The sequence below is a fragment of the Castor canadensis genome, chromosome 1 (assembly GCF_047511655.1).
Source record: "Castor canadensis chromosome 1, mCasCan1.hap1v2, whole genome shotgun sequence".
In the NCBI taxonomy this organism is placed as follows: domain Eukaryota; kingdom Metazoa; phylum Chordata; class Mammalia; order Rodentia; family Castoridae; genus Castor; species Castor canadensis.
This window is the reverse complement of record NC_133386.1, coordinates 131395074-131412132: the sequence shown is the minus strand read 5'-3', so window position 1 is coordinate 131412132 and position 17059 is coordinate 131395074. Positions and strand designations below refer to the sequence as shown.

The following is a 17059-nucleotide window of genomic DNA, read 5'->3' as shown; positions in this document are numbered from 1 at the left end:
AGGCCCTGAGTTCAAGCCCCAATACCACAAAAAAAAAAAAAAAAAAAAACCACCAAACCAAACAAACAAAAAACCTGACTAGCCAGGTGCAGTGGCTTATGCCTGTAAGCCTAGCTACTTGGGAGACTGAGATTGAGTATTTTGTTCACCTTTCTCATGACACAGCCATTGAGGGGCAGATCCAGAACTATAGTCTAGATTTATATGACTCCTGTCACCATTCCTTTAATGTACCAGCTACTATAAATAAATAGATAGATAGATAGGTACACATGTACATAGATAAATAGTTTCAGAGGCCTTGTAGTTTTAAAATATCTTGTGCTTATGCAAACAATAAATGTTCTCTCAATTTTTAAATTCAAACTGTGCAACAATTATCTAACTACACTTAGTTGAAATAAATTCCATAATCTCATTATAGAGACCTTGATTTTCTCCAGGCCAACTGGAAGCAAATGTACTCTAGTACTTTTATTTAGGAAGAGTTATTTACCTAGTGAAAAAATGAAGTTGGTTTATATGAAGAAGCTTCAATTTTTATAAATTTCTTGTTCGTTTTATAAGAAAGAAAAATCAGCCACAAAACAAAATTTAGAAATTCAGGGCTATTACAAGTTTATGACAATCGATTTTCCATTTTGTGTTCTAGGCCTATTTGATACTGTTTACGTAATAAAATTAACAGACTATTAATGTAACTACACATGCTGCGATATCTATGTGTTTTGCAGTAATAAATACTTTCTCCATATAGAGCAATAATATTTTCTGATGGAAAAGGGAAGCAGAATGAAAATTGTCCATGTTCACTGGGGTTTATATCCTAGGTCTAGATATAAAAAAACAGGATGGGAAGCGTTGGGAATGTTGCCCTGGCTTCAATCCCCAGCACACACAGACAAAAAAATCAGAATAGGAGCTTCCATGCAGTAGAACATGTGAAAGTTCCTGAAGTGGTGCCTGGAGAGAGTATGGGAACTTTGTGCCCCTTCTTCCTCGAACTTGCAGTCCTCCTGTGTCAGCCTCTCATTGCTAAGATTGTGTGTACCACCATGCCCAGTCTACTTTCACTCTTTTTTTTTTTTTTTTTTTTTTTTTGGCAGAACTGGGGTTTGAATTTGGGGCCTACATCTTGAGCCACTCCCCCAGCACTTTTTGTGATGTTTTTCAAGATAGGGTCTCATGATTTGCCCCAGCTGGCTTTGAACCACAACCCTCCTGATCTCTGCCTCCTGAGTAGCGAGGATTGCAGGTGTGACTGCCCACTTTCGTGCTTAATGGTGGCTTTTGATGAACCCAACCTCTTCATTTTAAGATTAGATAATTAGTGGGACCTGGGATATAGTTCAGAGGTGAAGTACCTGCCTAGTTAGTTGCACAAGCCCTGGGTTTAATCTCCAAAATTGCTCTAAATAAAGAAAATGTCTGGCCTTGTAAGAGTGGCACAGATACCTGTTTATTTTGAAAAATAAGGGGAAATTAATGTTATCTAATCTATAGGAATATCTTGAGAATTTAGAATCTTGATTTCTTGTCACTTGATTAGAAATAGATTTCTTCCTGTCTCTCTCCTTCCTTCCTTCCTTCCATCCATCATTCCGTCCTTCCTTCCTCTTTCCATCCTTCCTTCCATCCTTGAGTTGAACTCAACTTCATGCTTGCAAAGCAGGCTCTAGGCGCTCTGCTGCTTGAGTCACACCTCCAGTTCATTTTTTTCCTCTGGTTATTTTGAAATGGGGGTCTCTGGAACTATTTGCCCAGGCTGGCCTGGAACAGCGACTCTCGCCATTTCAGTCTCCCGAGTAGCTAGGATTACAGACGTGAGCCACTGTATCACCTTTAATTTTCTGATCTGTAAAAATGTTCAAAAGAAGTATTATTTTTTAAGTATAATATAAAAACTATAAAATAAACAAGTCAATAAACAATGCAGTGTGATATTAAAAGTGCATATTAAGATATTTGAAATGACATGTATTTGAGTTAGGCTTAGAGTAGTCTGTAAGTAGTGAGAAAAAATTAGAAAGAAAGGGTTAATAAACACTGTTACAACCAGGATTGTTTGTCTTCCTAATCACATTCACTTCCCTGAGGAAGAAAATACTGCTAACAGCTTTACTTTATGTATTAAATTCAAGGTGATCCAGATATCTGCAAATGAAAGCCAAATGCCATTTATTTAATGTAATGGCCTTTCAAAAGGTAATGCCCTAATCACATTGCTGCCTGCTCCCTTCAGTAGAAATGCCAGTATATCTTAAGTAAGAAAGCAGAGAAAAAAGTATATATACAAATAGATAAGAAAGAATGTTTCAGAAGTCAGTGAAGCCTCTTCAATTTACAAATCAGTAATTTAGTATTTCAGATGAGATGTCATCTGATGTGTCAAGGAATACTGTTGCTTAAAACTACCCTGCCAAAGTAGATATCTCCTAAAGATTGTTTCTAGACATGACACATTTCTCTTTTGACCCTCAAGTTTTATAAGAAGAAACATACTATACAAGTATCTTTGTTTAAATTTTATTCTATTATGTTTGTGCCATTTTATTACAAATTAGGGCTGTTAGGAAACTAATATAAGAACATCTAGAATAAAGGAATGGAAGCTAGTATTTTTGATCTGCTATGTGTTACATACTATATATTGAGTCATATAGTTTTATATAGATTGACTTAACTGTTATCTTCATTTATAAGTGAGATAAGCAAAAGGTAGAAAGATTAAGTAATTTGCCCACTGTTTCTCACCTAGTTAGTGGCAAAGCTGGGACATGAACCCAGCTCTTTTTTATTCCAATGCCTATATTCCCTCTATGATACTCTTGTGCCCTTTTAGCAGATTACTTTGGAATCTTATTTATCAGGAAGATCAGCTTTGTTTGTTTAAGTGTAAAGTGGGAGAGTTTATTGAGATTGAAAAGTGGGAGAATTAGACCCCCCCCCCACAAGAGAGGTTGCGCAAGAAATGATGATCTAAGGTTTTTGTCCATTTTCTCCAGGGCATCGCTCAGTCTCTATGCTAATTTGGTATAGAGAAAACGGCAATTTGGTTGCCTCTGTCAGCAATGTTCTAATTGGTCAGTCCTGATCCTCACACCTTTGGTCCTGCCTTTCCTTCTTTCCATGCTTTAAGATCACAGGGAGGTCATAATGGAGGTTTCCAGGGGCCCTTCCTTCTGTCTCACTCTCTCCTCTGAAGAAATAACCCTAACTGCCTTTAGGGAAAACAGTCAATGATTGCTTGTTTTGAAAAAAGGTCTTGCTTTAATACACCAGGCTGACCTTGAACTCAGTATCCTTTTGCCTCAACCTCCTGCAGGAATTACAGATAGGTACCACTATATCCGGTTTAAGATCAGCTTTTAAAAAGAATGAGAGAGGAACAAAAAACAAGGAGACCAGGGAGGAGGGGGACATGGGTTAAGTGGTAGAGCCTCTGCCTACCAAATGCAAACCCCAGTAGTACAAAAATAAAAAGAATGGGGGGCTGTAAATGTAGCTCAGTGGTAGGGCTCTTGCATGGGTTCAAGGCCCTGTGTTCAATTCCCAGCCCCACAAAATAAAGTAAAATGCACAAGTAAGTAGAAAAGACAAATTTCCTGTGCAAGAAATCACAAACTAATAGAGACTCCTGCAGTTTGAGAGAATGCAAAACCAGATTCATCAAAGCTGCTCTGGAGATTCAGGACACCCTCTAGTGGGCATCCTTGACCCTAGTGTAGCATGATGCAATCAGGAAGACTCAGTCAAGGAAGGGAAAGGTTCAGTTTATATCCTCAAACTTTCCAAGGCTTATCAGAGAACAGACATCTGCCTGGAAAGTCTTGGAGCTCTGACCAGTCCAACAAAAGTGGTTACCCAAGAAGAACAGAGGCAGGAGCTTGGGCTAGTAGATACCACCGATCTTCCTCCCTGCTTAGCACAGAGCAAACAATAAAAGGAAAAATCCTGTCTCTGAGCTTTTCTGAGGGATGAAGTGAGTCCGTGTATCTAATGTCCCATCTTCTCCAGGACTTCCCAAAGAACTAGTGTCTCTCTCCAGTTTTTTGTTGTTGTTTGATTGGTTGGTTGGTGGGTTTTTTTCTTTGTTTTGTTTTTTTGTGGTACTGGGGCTTGAACTCAAGATCTCACACTCGGTATGCAGGCGCTGTATTGGTTGGACCATTCACCTAGCCCATCTCTCCAGTTTTGATGCTCAGATAGGTCCAACCGGCTAGTTCTCCTCTGGGGAGAATGGAGGTGATAGCTTAAATGCTAAACACCATAGCTTCCCTTTATCCCAGCTCGGCAGAGTGAACAGACAAAAGGTATAACTGCTTACTTCTTTTTGGGAGAGGGAAAAAATTGGTAGAGACCCATAGAATCTCTGGCTGGGCAGATTGCTAGAGATCTTCTTCTGTAGGAGGCCAGTCCATGAAGACTCGAAGAGGTGCGTGCTTTGTCTAGTGTGCATACATCAACACAAAAAGTCAAGAAAAATGAAGAACCAGGCACAGATGTTCCAAACAAAGCACAAGTTAAGTCTCCAGAAACTGACCCTAATGGAACAGATAATATGGATTATCTGACAGAGAATTCAAAATAGCTCTCCTAAAGATACTCACCAAGGTTGAGAGAACCAGGCAGGAATAAAGTGGGAATTTCAACAGAGACATAGCAAATATTTTAAAATACCAAATAGAAATCCTGCAGCTAAAGAAAACTAATACCCAAACTAAAAAGTTTACTGGAGTGGTTGAACAGCAGACTAGGTCAAGCAAAAGAAAAATATCAGGGAACTTGGAGTAGTTACAGGAAATAATTCAGCCACAGGAACCAAAAGAAAAAAGAATGAAAAACAGTGAAAAAGCTTAGGAAAACATACATATCATGAGGCTGACTGATACATGCATTGTGGGAGTCATAGAGGAGAAGAGAAAGGACCAGAAAGCTTATTCAAAGAAAAAATAGCTGAAAACTTCCAAACCTGGGACAGAAAATAAACTAGGAATCCCAAAGGACACACACACACAAAAATACCATGTCTCTGATACCATTGCTATCAGAGTGACAAAACTCAGAAACAATTCTGAAGGCAGCAAAAGAGCTTCCCACACTTAAGGGGGAACCTCTATAAAACTCAGCAAACTTTTCAAATGGAATCTTGTAAGAAAGAAGGAAGTAGGATGACATAAGTTTTGCATGAAAAGAACCATCAACCAGAAACGCTATATACTGCAGAACTCTCCTTCGAAAACAAGGGAGGGTAAAGATTTTCAGCAAAAGACAAGGTGAAGCAGTTCATCCCCACAGGATCTGCCTTATAAGAAATGGCAAAGGAAGTTCTTCAATTTAAAATGAGAGAATGTTTAACTAAGATAGATTGTAAGCACATGTGTAAATATCATGATATATCCCTGGTACAGCTGTTATATGCTAATAAAAATGAAAAATGCTGTCAAAAATAAAATCAAATCAGATTTTTAAAAATAAAATGAGAGGATGCTGAACTGCAACCCAATAGCATAAGAAAGTACAAAACCTGTTGGTAGAGGTAATACATAGACAGATACAGACCACTGTATTACTGTAATGGTGAAGGATAAATTATCTTAATTCTAATATAAAAGTATTAAGTAACTATAACTAAAATGCATGTTAAAAAGGCATGTAATATGAATAGATGTACACTGACAACAGTCACATAAAGTAGGGGAGTGGGAGAAGTTAGAAGGTAGAGGTCATACATGTGATTGGACTTAAGTTTTCAACTTAAGATAGACAGTTATAACTGTAAGATATTTTATTTGAACTCCATGATTTACCAGAAAGTCTAGAAATTACACAAAAGAAAGGAAGCTACATATTAGTACAATATATTGATAAAATACAAAGGAAGACAGCAAGATACAAAAAAGACAAAAGTATAAGTCTTAACAGAAGTTAACAAAATGGCAATAGTAAATCCTTCCCTATCAGTAATTACTTTAAATTTAAAAGGATTAGCCTATCAATCAAAAGACATAGAGTGGTTAAATTGATTGAAAAGAAAACAAAAATCCAATTATATGCTGTTTAAAAGAAACTCCTATTAGATTGAAGACATGCATAGGACAAAAGTGAAAGGATGGAAAGAGATACCCCTACCCCGTGCAAATGGTAACCAAGAAAGCAGAATGACTTTACTTAGGTCAGACAAAATAGACTTGAAGTAAGAAACTGTCACAGGAAACAAAAGACATTACATAATGATAAAAGGTTCAATTCAACAGGAAGCTGTAACTAAATATGCACCCAACATATGTAAAGCACACATTAACAACTGAAGGGAGAAACAGACAGCAGTGCAACAATAGCAGACTTGTTTTGTTTTGTTTTTTGGTGTACTGAGATTTGATCTCACATAACTTGTACTTGCTAGGCAGATACTGGCTTTAGTTATTTTTCAAGTATGGTTTCGCATCTTTGCCCAGGGCCTATCTCAGACTGTGGTTCTTCTACCACAAATGTAGGATGATAAGTATGTACCACCATATCTGACTTATTTGTTGAGATGGGACCTTGCTAACTTTTTTCTCCAGACTGGCCTCAAATTGTGATGGTCTTGATCTTCACCTCCTGAGTAATTGGGATTATAGGTGTGAGCCACCATTCCCAGCCTACCAGGAGACTTTTAATACCTCACTTCCTAATTGACAGAAGATCAGTAAGGAAACTAAGAACTTAGAGAACACTGTTGAACAAATCTAGTGGACATACACAAAGCATTCCTTTCAAAGACAGCAGAATATACTTTCTTCATAGGGTACCTAGTTCTTTTTCCAGGATAAATCATATGTTAGGTCATAAAACAAGTCTTAACACATTTAACAATACTAGAATCATATAAGTAACTTTCCCAAACACAGTGGGATGAAACTTAAAATCAACAGTAAAAGAAAAACTGGAAAATTTCGCAAATGTGTGGAAATTAAGCAACATACTTGAACAACCATTGGGTCAAAGAAGAAATCAAAAGGAAATTAGAAAATGTCTCAACAAACTTAAAACATATCAAAACATATCAACATATCAAAACTTATGGAATATATCAAAAGCAGTACTAAGAGGAAGTTCATAGTGATAAATGCCTACAGTTAAAAGAAGAAAAGCTGGGCATAGTGCTACACACCTGTAATCCCAGCTACTTAGAAGGCAGAGGTAAGAGGATCACTATGAAGAAAGAGAAGAAAGAAGCTCTCACATAAACAACTAACTTCACACCTCAAAGAACAAATTAAGCCCTGATTTGACTGAAGAAAAGAAATAAGAGATTAGGCATAAAATAGAAAACCAATAGAAAAAAAAAATCAAAACTAAGAGTTGGTATATTGAAAAGACAGTTAACTAACAGGCTAAGTAAAAAGAGAAAACTCAAGATTAGAAATAAAGACATTACAACTGATGTCACAGAAAAAAAGGATCATAAGAGACTACTATGAATAATTATATGCCAACAAATTGGGTAACCTAGAGGAAATAGACAAATTTGTGGAAACATATAAGCTACCAAGACCGAGTCATGAAAAAATAGAAAGTCTGAGCAGACATTTTAACTAGCAAGAAGACTGAGTCATTAGTCCAAAGCTTCCAAAAAAGAAAAGCCTAGCACTAATAAATTCAACCAATCATTTAAAGAACTCATGCGAGTCTTTCTCAGACTCTTCCAAAAAATTGAAGAGAGAACACTTCCAACTTAATTTATGAGGCCAGAATTACTCTAATAACCAAAAGCAGCCAAAAATCTATGAGAAAAGAAAATTACAGGCCAATTTCTGTTTCTTGACCTAAGTGGTGCTTTTCCAACTGTGCATTTGTATTTGCAAATTTATTGTATTTAATACTTTACACACTTTTGGGGGGTGGACTGGGGTTTCAACTCAGGGTCTCCCACTTGCTGAGCAAAAGCGCTACTACTTGAGCCGTGCCCTTAGTCCTTTTTGGTATTAGTTACTTGTCAGATAGGGTTTTGCTTTTTTTTTTTTTTTTTTTTGCTCCAGCTGGCCTGGACCAATATCCTCCTACTTAAGCCTTAGCACATAGCTGGGATTACAGGCATGAGGTCAGGGCTCAGCTCACTTTTTGCCCAGGCTGCTTGAACTGCAGTCCTCCAGGTATCTTTCTCCCAAGGTGAAATTAGAAGTGCAAGTGGCCATGCCTAGCTTCACAGTTTTAAAAGTTAAAATTTCCTACCAAGTTCAATATTACAAGTGGATAAAACTCATCAATGTTTAGTTTAAAAGAGAAAGAGGAGCCAAGTCTAGGAACATGTGGGAGCTAAAAAACAGATTAGATGAACCTTGGTGAAGAAGTCTGTATTTCTCTGTTGCGAGACTAGGAATGGGAGAAAGAATGCAGAGGGAGGATGATTCTGAGTGCAGAAGCGTTTAGAAGGAAAGTTTGAGAGAGCTGTAAAATGGGAAGCACAATTACTTGCCAAAGCCAGAGTAAGAGCAGGGAGTATGGGGCAGAAGTGTAGCGTTTCTTCGGGCTTAGCCATATATTTAAATTTTCATTCAGCCATCCAGAATTAAACTTGCCATGGAATTTCTAATGTTGCTATTCACAAGCAGGTTCTTAACGTAATCAAAATTCTAGGCCAGAGACCCAACTCCAGAGGTTCCAACATGTCAGGTCCAGCCACTTGCCTCAATACACCAAAGAGGCAAGCAGCAGTGCAGGGTAGCAAAAGATTTATTGCATGGGATGGGCATGCCTGAGAAAGAGGCAAAGGAAGCTCTACAGCCTATCTTCCCTGGTGCACACATGAGCTTTAGTTTAAATAGACAAAGAATTGGGTCGTGAAGGAAGAGGTGTGCGTAATTAATGAATAACCCCAGTCACAGGTGTGGTCCAGTGGTCAGAGGTGTGGTCTGGTTGGTCATTATCTCAGGACTGGTGAAGAGGGGCCTGGTCATAATAAGAAACGCATTGTGTCTGGTCCTGTGACAAGATGTTATCAATCAGTCCTGTCCTTCCTGAAACCCAAAGTGGCTGCAAGGTGACTGCTCAGAGCAAAGACTGATATAAAATGGAGGCAAAGATGCCAGCCTTTTATATTGCTTCCAGTTAACTGCGGGCCCAAGTAAGGAGCCAGTGCTTTTTAGCAAAAGCAGTTTCTAAGTACCTGTTTTATTAATTTTTCCTCACAGGTTGGCATTACCATATATAATTACACATTTTTTAAAGACATTCTGTTCTTTAAAATGTAACGAAATATAATGTTTATATTTAATTGGCTATTTTAGAAGGCAAAATATACTTCCTTTGCTAGAGAACAATTTTGCTGATTTCATTTTTCTTTCCTATCCAGGTTATGTATGGAGTGTTGGTCTTCACACTAGTACTCCGATCTATTTATATTGTTACATGGTAAGTAGTTTGAATCATCAACACCACGATTAAAGTACCCTTGACTTGTAACAGTAAATCTGTAGCCTAAATTGAAAAAACACATAAAACATAACTCCAGCAGGGATGTTGATAGAAAACTATCGCCCAACATTCATCATGGCATAAGGAATGCTAGTTCTTTGGATAAGTTTTTAGTGGGAATCATGTGAAAACGAGAATTCCAAAATTAAAGAATCTGAGGAAAACTGTATATGATAGCATCCTTTTGAATGTGTATAACATTCATTAGGTATTAAAAATCTTGAAAAAGCATACATAAAAATATGTTTTTGTTTTTAATCTTTCTCAAACTTACTTTACTAGGGGACCCTTTTTATATAACACCTCTCAAGGAAAGCTACTAATGTCACAAAGAAATAGTGTTTCTTGGAAGACCATCTGGAAATGGGCATAATCTTTAGTAGATTTAATGAAAATGAAACAAAAAATACCATTTATGAGAGTGCTTTAAGTAGGTGCTGGTCATATAGCCCTTTAAGAGGCATATAGTTCAGTATATAAGTAGTATTACTTGTTTGTCTGTTTTTCTGATTTTGTTTTTTATTTTTAAAATAAACTTCATTTTGAGATAATCGTAGAAGTGCATACATTTGGCAAGAAAGAATAGAGATCTTCTGTACTCTTTACCAGTTTCCTCCAATGGTAACATCTTACAAAGCTGTAATACAGTATGACAGTCAGATTTGACTTGATACCAATACCACATGGATTGTTGTCTTACTTCACCCAGTTCCCTTCCTCCTCACTGACATTCTCTATCCGTAACCCCTGACAACCACTAATCTGTGTTCCATTTTTATGATTTTGTCATTTCAAGAATGTTATATAAATGTAATCATAGTATATAACCTTTGAGATTGTCTTTTGAACTCTGGAAATTAATTCAAGTTGTTGAGTGCATCAATAGTGTATTCCTCTCTATTGCTGAGTAGTATTCCACGGTATAATGTTCCACAATTTAACTATTGCCCTGCTGAGTAACATCCAGATTGTTTCCAGCTTGGGGATATTATAAATAAAACTGCTATGAGCTTCTACATACAGATTTTTGTACGAACACAAGTTTTTCATTCTTGAGGAATAAAGCCCAGAGTGGAATTGCTAGGTTGTATGGCAGTAGTTTGTTTAGTTTTTCTTAAAACTGCTGAACTATTTTCTAGAGTGGCTGTACCATCAATACAGTCACACCAATGATGTATGAGTGACCACTTTCACAGCATCCTCATCAGCATTTAGTGTTGTCACTGTTTTTTGTTTCAGCTATCCTGATAGGTGTATACCGATAGCTTTACTATTAACTTGCATCACCCTAATGGTTAATGATGTTGAATATACATTCTTCATGTGTACTTATTTGCCATCCATATGTTCTCTTTGGTAAAATATCTGTTATATGTTTGCCCACTTTCTCTTGATTTATTTAGAGTTAACAAAGATGGTTTCTTTTGTTTTAATAGTTGAGTTTTGAGGTTCTAATTCTTTGTCAAATGCATGGTTTGCAAATATTTTCTCCCAATCTATACCTTGCAAGGTCTTTAATGAGCAAAGATCTTTAATTTTGATCAAGTCACTTTTTCCTTTTTTATGGATCATGTTTTTGTTGACAAATCTAAGAACTCTATACCTAACTGTGGATCCCAAAGATCCTATGGTTTTTTTTTCCTAAAAAATTACATTGTTTCATGTGTATATTTAAGTGTATATTTTGAGTCAATTTTGTATAAGGCTTGAAGCCTAGGTTGAAATTCTTTTTTTTTTTTAATTTAATCTATGGATTCTAACTGCTCCAAGACTATTGATTGAAAACACTGCCCTTTCTCCACTGAATTATTTTATACCTATGTGAAAAAAAAGTGGGATGTATTTGTGTGGCCCTATTTCTAGGGTCTCTATTCTATTCTATTGATCAACATATCTGTCCCTCCACCAGTACCACATAGTCTTGATTACTATAGCTGCACAAGGCTCCAAATCATACAGATTGATTCCTCCCACTTCATTCTTCTTTTTCAAAATTGTGTTAGCTATTCAAGTTACTTTGCCTTTATTTCATTTTATTTTTTAAATTTTGGGGTGCTGGGGATCAAGCCCAGGGCTCATACATTCTACTACTAAGCTACCTATCCAGCCCTCTTTATGAATTTAAGAATAATATTGTTTATATTTGAAATCTTGTTGGGATTTTGATAAGAATTACATTACATATGCTATCAATTTGAAGAGAGATTGACATCCTTACTTTGTTGAGTCTTGTAACCCAGTAGTTTGACTCTCAATTTATTTAGATCCTTTTCTTTTCATCAGCATTGTGTAGTTTTTGTTTTTTAAGCAATTATAAGTGCTATTATTTTTTGCTTTATTTCATTTTTGTTTGTTTTTGTGCTGATAGGGGTCAAACTGAGGCCTTGCACATGCAACACACTCTACCTCTGAGCTATGTCTCCAGCCCAGTATTGTGTTTTTAAATTTTGATATGAACATGTTCATTGCTGTTATGTAGAAATACAGTGGATTTTGTTTTCTGTTTGTTTTATTTTGCCACCTTGTGAAGTCAGTAGTTAAAGGAGGTATTTTGAGATTTATTACAAATGGAGACTTTAGTATCTTCCTTTGTAATATATATGCTTTTTATTTCCTTTTTCTCTCTATTGCCCTCACTAGACTTTGCAGGACTTACGTTGAGTAGGAATAGTAAGAACAGATATCCTTGCCTTGTTCCCAATTTTAGAGGAAAAGCATTCAGTCTGTTGCCATTGAATACAATATTTGCTCTATTCCTTTTGTAGATATTCTTTAACAAGTTGAATAAGTTGCTCTCTGTATTACTTTACAAGGACTATCCGTAACAAAATACCATAGATTGTATGACTTAACAACAGAATTTTATTTCCTCACTGTTGTAGAGTAAAAATCCAAGATCAGTCTCTCTCTGGGTTTGGTTTAATCTGCCACCCTCTCCTTGGCTTACAGATGGTCATCTTCTCTCTGTGTTCCTACATGGGTTTTCTCTGCATATGTGTTTTTTTGGTGTCTCCTGATTGTGTGTCCTAATCTCCTCCCTTTATAAGACAGCAGTCATATTGAGTTAAAGCCTTCCTTAATAGCCCCATTTTAACTTAATTACCTCTTTAAAAACTCTAGCTCTAAATATGGTCACATTGTGAAGTACTAAAGGTTAGGACTGCAGCATAGAAATTTTGGGGGAGACATTGTACATAACCCCATTCCTAATTTTCTTTACCTTTAACATGACTAGGTACTGAATTTTGTGAAATGATTTTCCTATATCAATTGGTTTGGTCATGTGATTTTATTATGTATTCTAAGGGTGCTTTTTTGAGGTGGGGGTGTGCTAGGGATCAAACCCAGGGCCTCGTGCATGCTAGGCCAATGAACCACACCCTCAGTCCTATTTTGTATTCTGTTAATATAGTAGAATACATTGATTGATTTTTCAAATATTGAACCAGTTTTGCATTCTTGAATAAACTCCACTTAGTCATGGTGTATAATTCTTTTTTATATTGCTGAATTCTACTTGTTAAAGTTTTGTTAAAGATTTTTGTGTCTACATTCATGAAGGACATTAGTTTATAGTTTTAATTTTTTTTTTTTTTGGTAGTACTGGGATTTGAACTCTGCTTCATACTTGCTAGGCAGGCGCTCTACCACTCGAGTCACTCTGCCAGCCCTGTAGTTTTAATTTTTTTGTGCTGTTCTGTGTATCTGAGTATTGTGAATTGGTAAATGTTCTTCCTGCCCTATTTTCTGGAAGAAATTGCATGGACTTAATGTTAATTCTTCCTTAAATGTTTGGTAGAATTCTCCAGTGAAATCAACTGAGCCTGGAAAGTTTGAGCCTGGAAGTTTAATGCAAATTTTTAATTTGCATTAAAAATTACAAATTCAGCCTTCTTAATAATTAACAAGTATATTCAAATGATCAGTTTTGTATTGGGTCAATTATGGGGACCTAGGCTTTAACACATGAGCCTGTAAGGGGACATTTAATTTTCAAGTCATAATATATATCTTGCATGTGTTCCATGTGTGCTTGAAAAGAATGTTTTCTGCTGTTGGTGAGTGAAATCTTCTATAGAAGTAGATTAGCTCCTGTTGGTTGATGTGTCAGCATTCTCCCAAACCACTCTCACTACTGTTTCACTGTAGAAGGACTCACAAAACTCAGAAAAACTATTATACTCATGGTTATAATTTATTTCTGTAAGTCAAACTGATCCAACATGGCCTAGGATCCCATACAAACAAAAACCAATGCTCACTATAAATCTTATTTTTAGTATAAATTATCTGGCATGACAGATGGTATCAGGTATACAGAAATAATTTTATTACACAGGATTTTCAAGGGACTCAGAGATTGTCTCCCATGGGCTAGTTAAAAGCCAGTCCTTTCTTTGGAATGTACAGTGTTTACACTCTCCAACCCACCAAATGCACAGTGGTGTTGTTGAGTTCTTATATTGTTACTGACTTTCTGTCTAGTTGTCCTGTCAGCTGTTGAAAAAGGAATGTTAGTCTCCAAACATGTTAAAGCCAAACAGGCTTGTCTGTTTCTCCTTAATTCTATCAATTTTTATAAAATATATTTTGCAGCTCTATTGTTTGGTGCATAGACATTTATTCTGCTTTTTTTTTTTTTTCTTTTTTGGATGAATTGACTTGTTTGTCATTACGTGATGTTTCTGTCTCTGGTAATTTTCTTTGCTCAGAGTCTATTTTATCTGATGTTAACATAACTATATTAACATAGGTTTCTTTAGATTACCTAGATCCATCCTTTTACTTTCAGTTTGCTTATTTTGTTAAATTTGAAGTGAATTTCCTTTAGATCTCATATAATTGGATCATAGCTTGTTGTTAGGTGGTTTTTTGTTTGGGGTTTTTTTGGGGAGTGGGGGTGAGGTAGAGTCTCACTTTATAGTCCATTCTGGCCTCAAATTCTCAATCCTCCTGCCTCAGCCTCCCAAGTGCTAAGATTACAGGCATGTGCCACCATACATAGCAGATCATGTTTTTAAATCTAGTCTTCTAGTCACTTAATTGGTTTATTTAGATCATTTGCATTAATGTGACCATCAATATAGTAAGGCTTAAATCTGCTGTTTATTTTTTGTTTTGTTTGTCCTGTTTTTATGTTCCTCTGTTTTCTTAGGCCTGCCTTCTAAGAGTTAAACATTTCTTAGAATTTCATTTTAGTATATCTATAGTGTTTGTGTATCTCTTTGTGGTGCTTTTTCAGTGGTTGCTCTCAGTAATATATATATACATGCAACCTATCAGAGTCTAATGTTGCCTGCATGTTACCAGTTCTAGTGAAGTGCAGAAACCTTATCTACCCTTTATGTACCTACATCATTTTCCTAGGGTTGTCATAACAAAGTGCTGCAAGCTAGGTGGCTTAACACAATTGAAATTTATATGCCCTCTCTGAAACCAGTAGGAGAATTCTTCTTTCTTCCTAGGCAGCATTGACATTCCTTGATTTGCAGTCTATGATTTTGTTGTCTGTGACAACAAACTTTTCTCTCAGTGTCTTCACATAGTCATCTTCTTAGAAGGGCACCAGTCTTCCTGGAATAGGGCCCTACCCTACTCCAATGTGATCTCATTTCAAATAATAATATCTGCAATTACCTATTTACAAATAAGGTCACATGCCGAGGTACTAAGGTTAGGATATGGTTGGATAATTCAACACACAACTGTGTCTTTACCTTGCCCCATTTAAAATATAATTGTCTGAAATATTTTCTCTATATAAATTTAGAACTACATCAGTTAGTTATTTTTACCTCAATTGTAATAACTTTTTTAGAACACTCAAGAGGAGAGGGAAAATGTGTTTTACCACATTTTTGCTGTTGGCATTGCTCTTCCTTGTTGATGTTTTAAAATTTCTCTTTCGTCTTTCCTTTCTGTTTAGAAAACTTTCTTTAGCCATTCTTTTAGGGTAAGTTGACTGGCAATATATCCTGTTAGGTTTCCTTCACTTGAGAATGCCTTGATTTTTTTTTTTAATGATTTGCATTTTTTCAAATTGTTTTATTATTCATATGTGCATACAAGGCTTGGGTCATTTCTCCCCCCTGCCCCCACCCCCTCCCTTACCACCCACTCCGCCCCCTCCCTCTCCTCCCTACCCCCTCAATACCCAGCAGAAACTATTTTGCCCTTATCTCTAATTTTGTTGAAGAGAGAGTATAAGCAATAATAGGAAGGAACAAGGGTTTTTGAAATAAGGATAGCTATACAGGAAGTTGACTCATTAATTTCCTGTGCATGTGTGTTACCTTCTAGGTTAATTCTTTTTGATCTAACCTTTTCTCTAGTTGCTGGTCCCCTTCTCCTATTGGCCTCAGTTGCTTTTAAGGTATCTGCTTTAGTTTCTCTGCATTAAGGGCAACAAATGCTAGCTAGTTTTTTAGGTGTCTTACCTATCCTCACCCCTCCCTTGTGTGCTCTCGCTTTTATCATGTGCTCAAAGTCCAATCCCCTTGTTGTGTCTGCCCTTGATCTAATGTCCACATATGAGGGAGAACATGCGATTTTTGGTCTTTTGGGCCAGGCTAACCTCACTCAGAATGATGTTCTCCAATTCCACCCATTTACCTGCAAATGATAACATTTCGTTCTTCTTCATGGCTGCATAAAATTCCATTGTGTATAGATACCACGTTTTCTTGATCCATTCGTCAGTAGTGGGGCATCTTGGCTGTTTCCATAACTTGGCTATTGTGAATAGTGCCGCAATAAACATGGGTGTGAGACCGCCTTGATTTTTACTTCATTCCTAAGGACATATTCTTCTAGGTTGACAGTTCTTTTCCTTCGGAACTTGAAAAATGTTCCACTCCCTTCTGGCCTTCAAGTTTTCTGACAAGAAATCCTCTATCATTGAATTGGTTTTCTCTTATAGATAAATTTTTCTTTCTCTCTCACTATATTCAAGTTTTTCTTTTGTCTTTGGTTTTCAAAAGAAGCTTTTTTTTTTTTTAATCCCTAATCCCTATTCTCTTTTTCCTCTCCTTCTGGGACATCAATAACATGAAACTTACATCTTTTATTATAGTCTCACAGTCCCTGAGTGCCACCTCATTTTTTTTAATTTAATTATTTTATTTTTTGGCAGTACTGGGGTTTGAACTCAGGGCCTCATGCTTATTAGGCAAGCGCTCCACCACCTGAGCTGCTCTACCACCACGAGTGCCACCTCATTACTGCCAGGTCTGGTAGAAGTCCAGGTTTGACCTTGGCCTCTGTTGGCAACCTAGTGGGAGAAGAGGGTCCTGAGAGTTCCTGCTTCTTTCCTTAGCCTCATAGACACCACTGATAACTCAGGCAGGGAAAGCCGTGCTGTGGTCTCCACTGACTCCCCAGTTGTGCGGCCTTGTTACATCTGGCCAGTGGTAAGAGTTCTGACTCTAGCAGGTGTCATCCAACACTACCCCCACTAGGGAGGAAAAGAGCCCTTCTTATTGCTACATAAAGATGGAAGTCCTTGCTCCTCACAGTCTCCACCAACACTGCAGGGAGTAGGAGCTTACTACTGCAGGGTGAGGATGAAAGTCCCAGGCCCTCTTTCTTCTTGGTCTTAGGC

General features: G+C 36.9%; 1 protein-coding gene across 1 annotated transcript in view; it reads left to right on the top strand.

Moving 5' to 3' along the window:
* Window positions 1–17059, top strand: part of Acer3 (alkaline ceramidase 3) — a 146689-nt gene that overhangs the window by 111255 nt on the left and 18375 nt on the right. The window contains exon 7 of the mRNA XM_074082512.1: window positions 9338–9396. Coding sequence (XP_073938613.1) covers window positions 9338–9396 — 59 coding nt within the window. The remainder of the gene's footprint in view (window positions 1–9337; window positions 9397–17059) is intronic.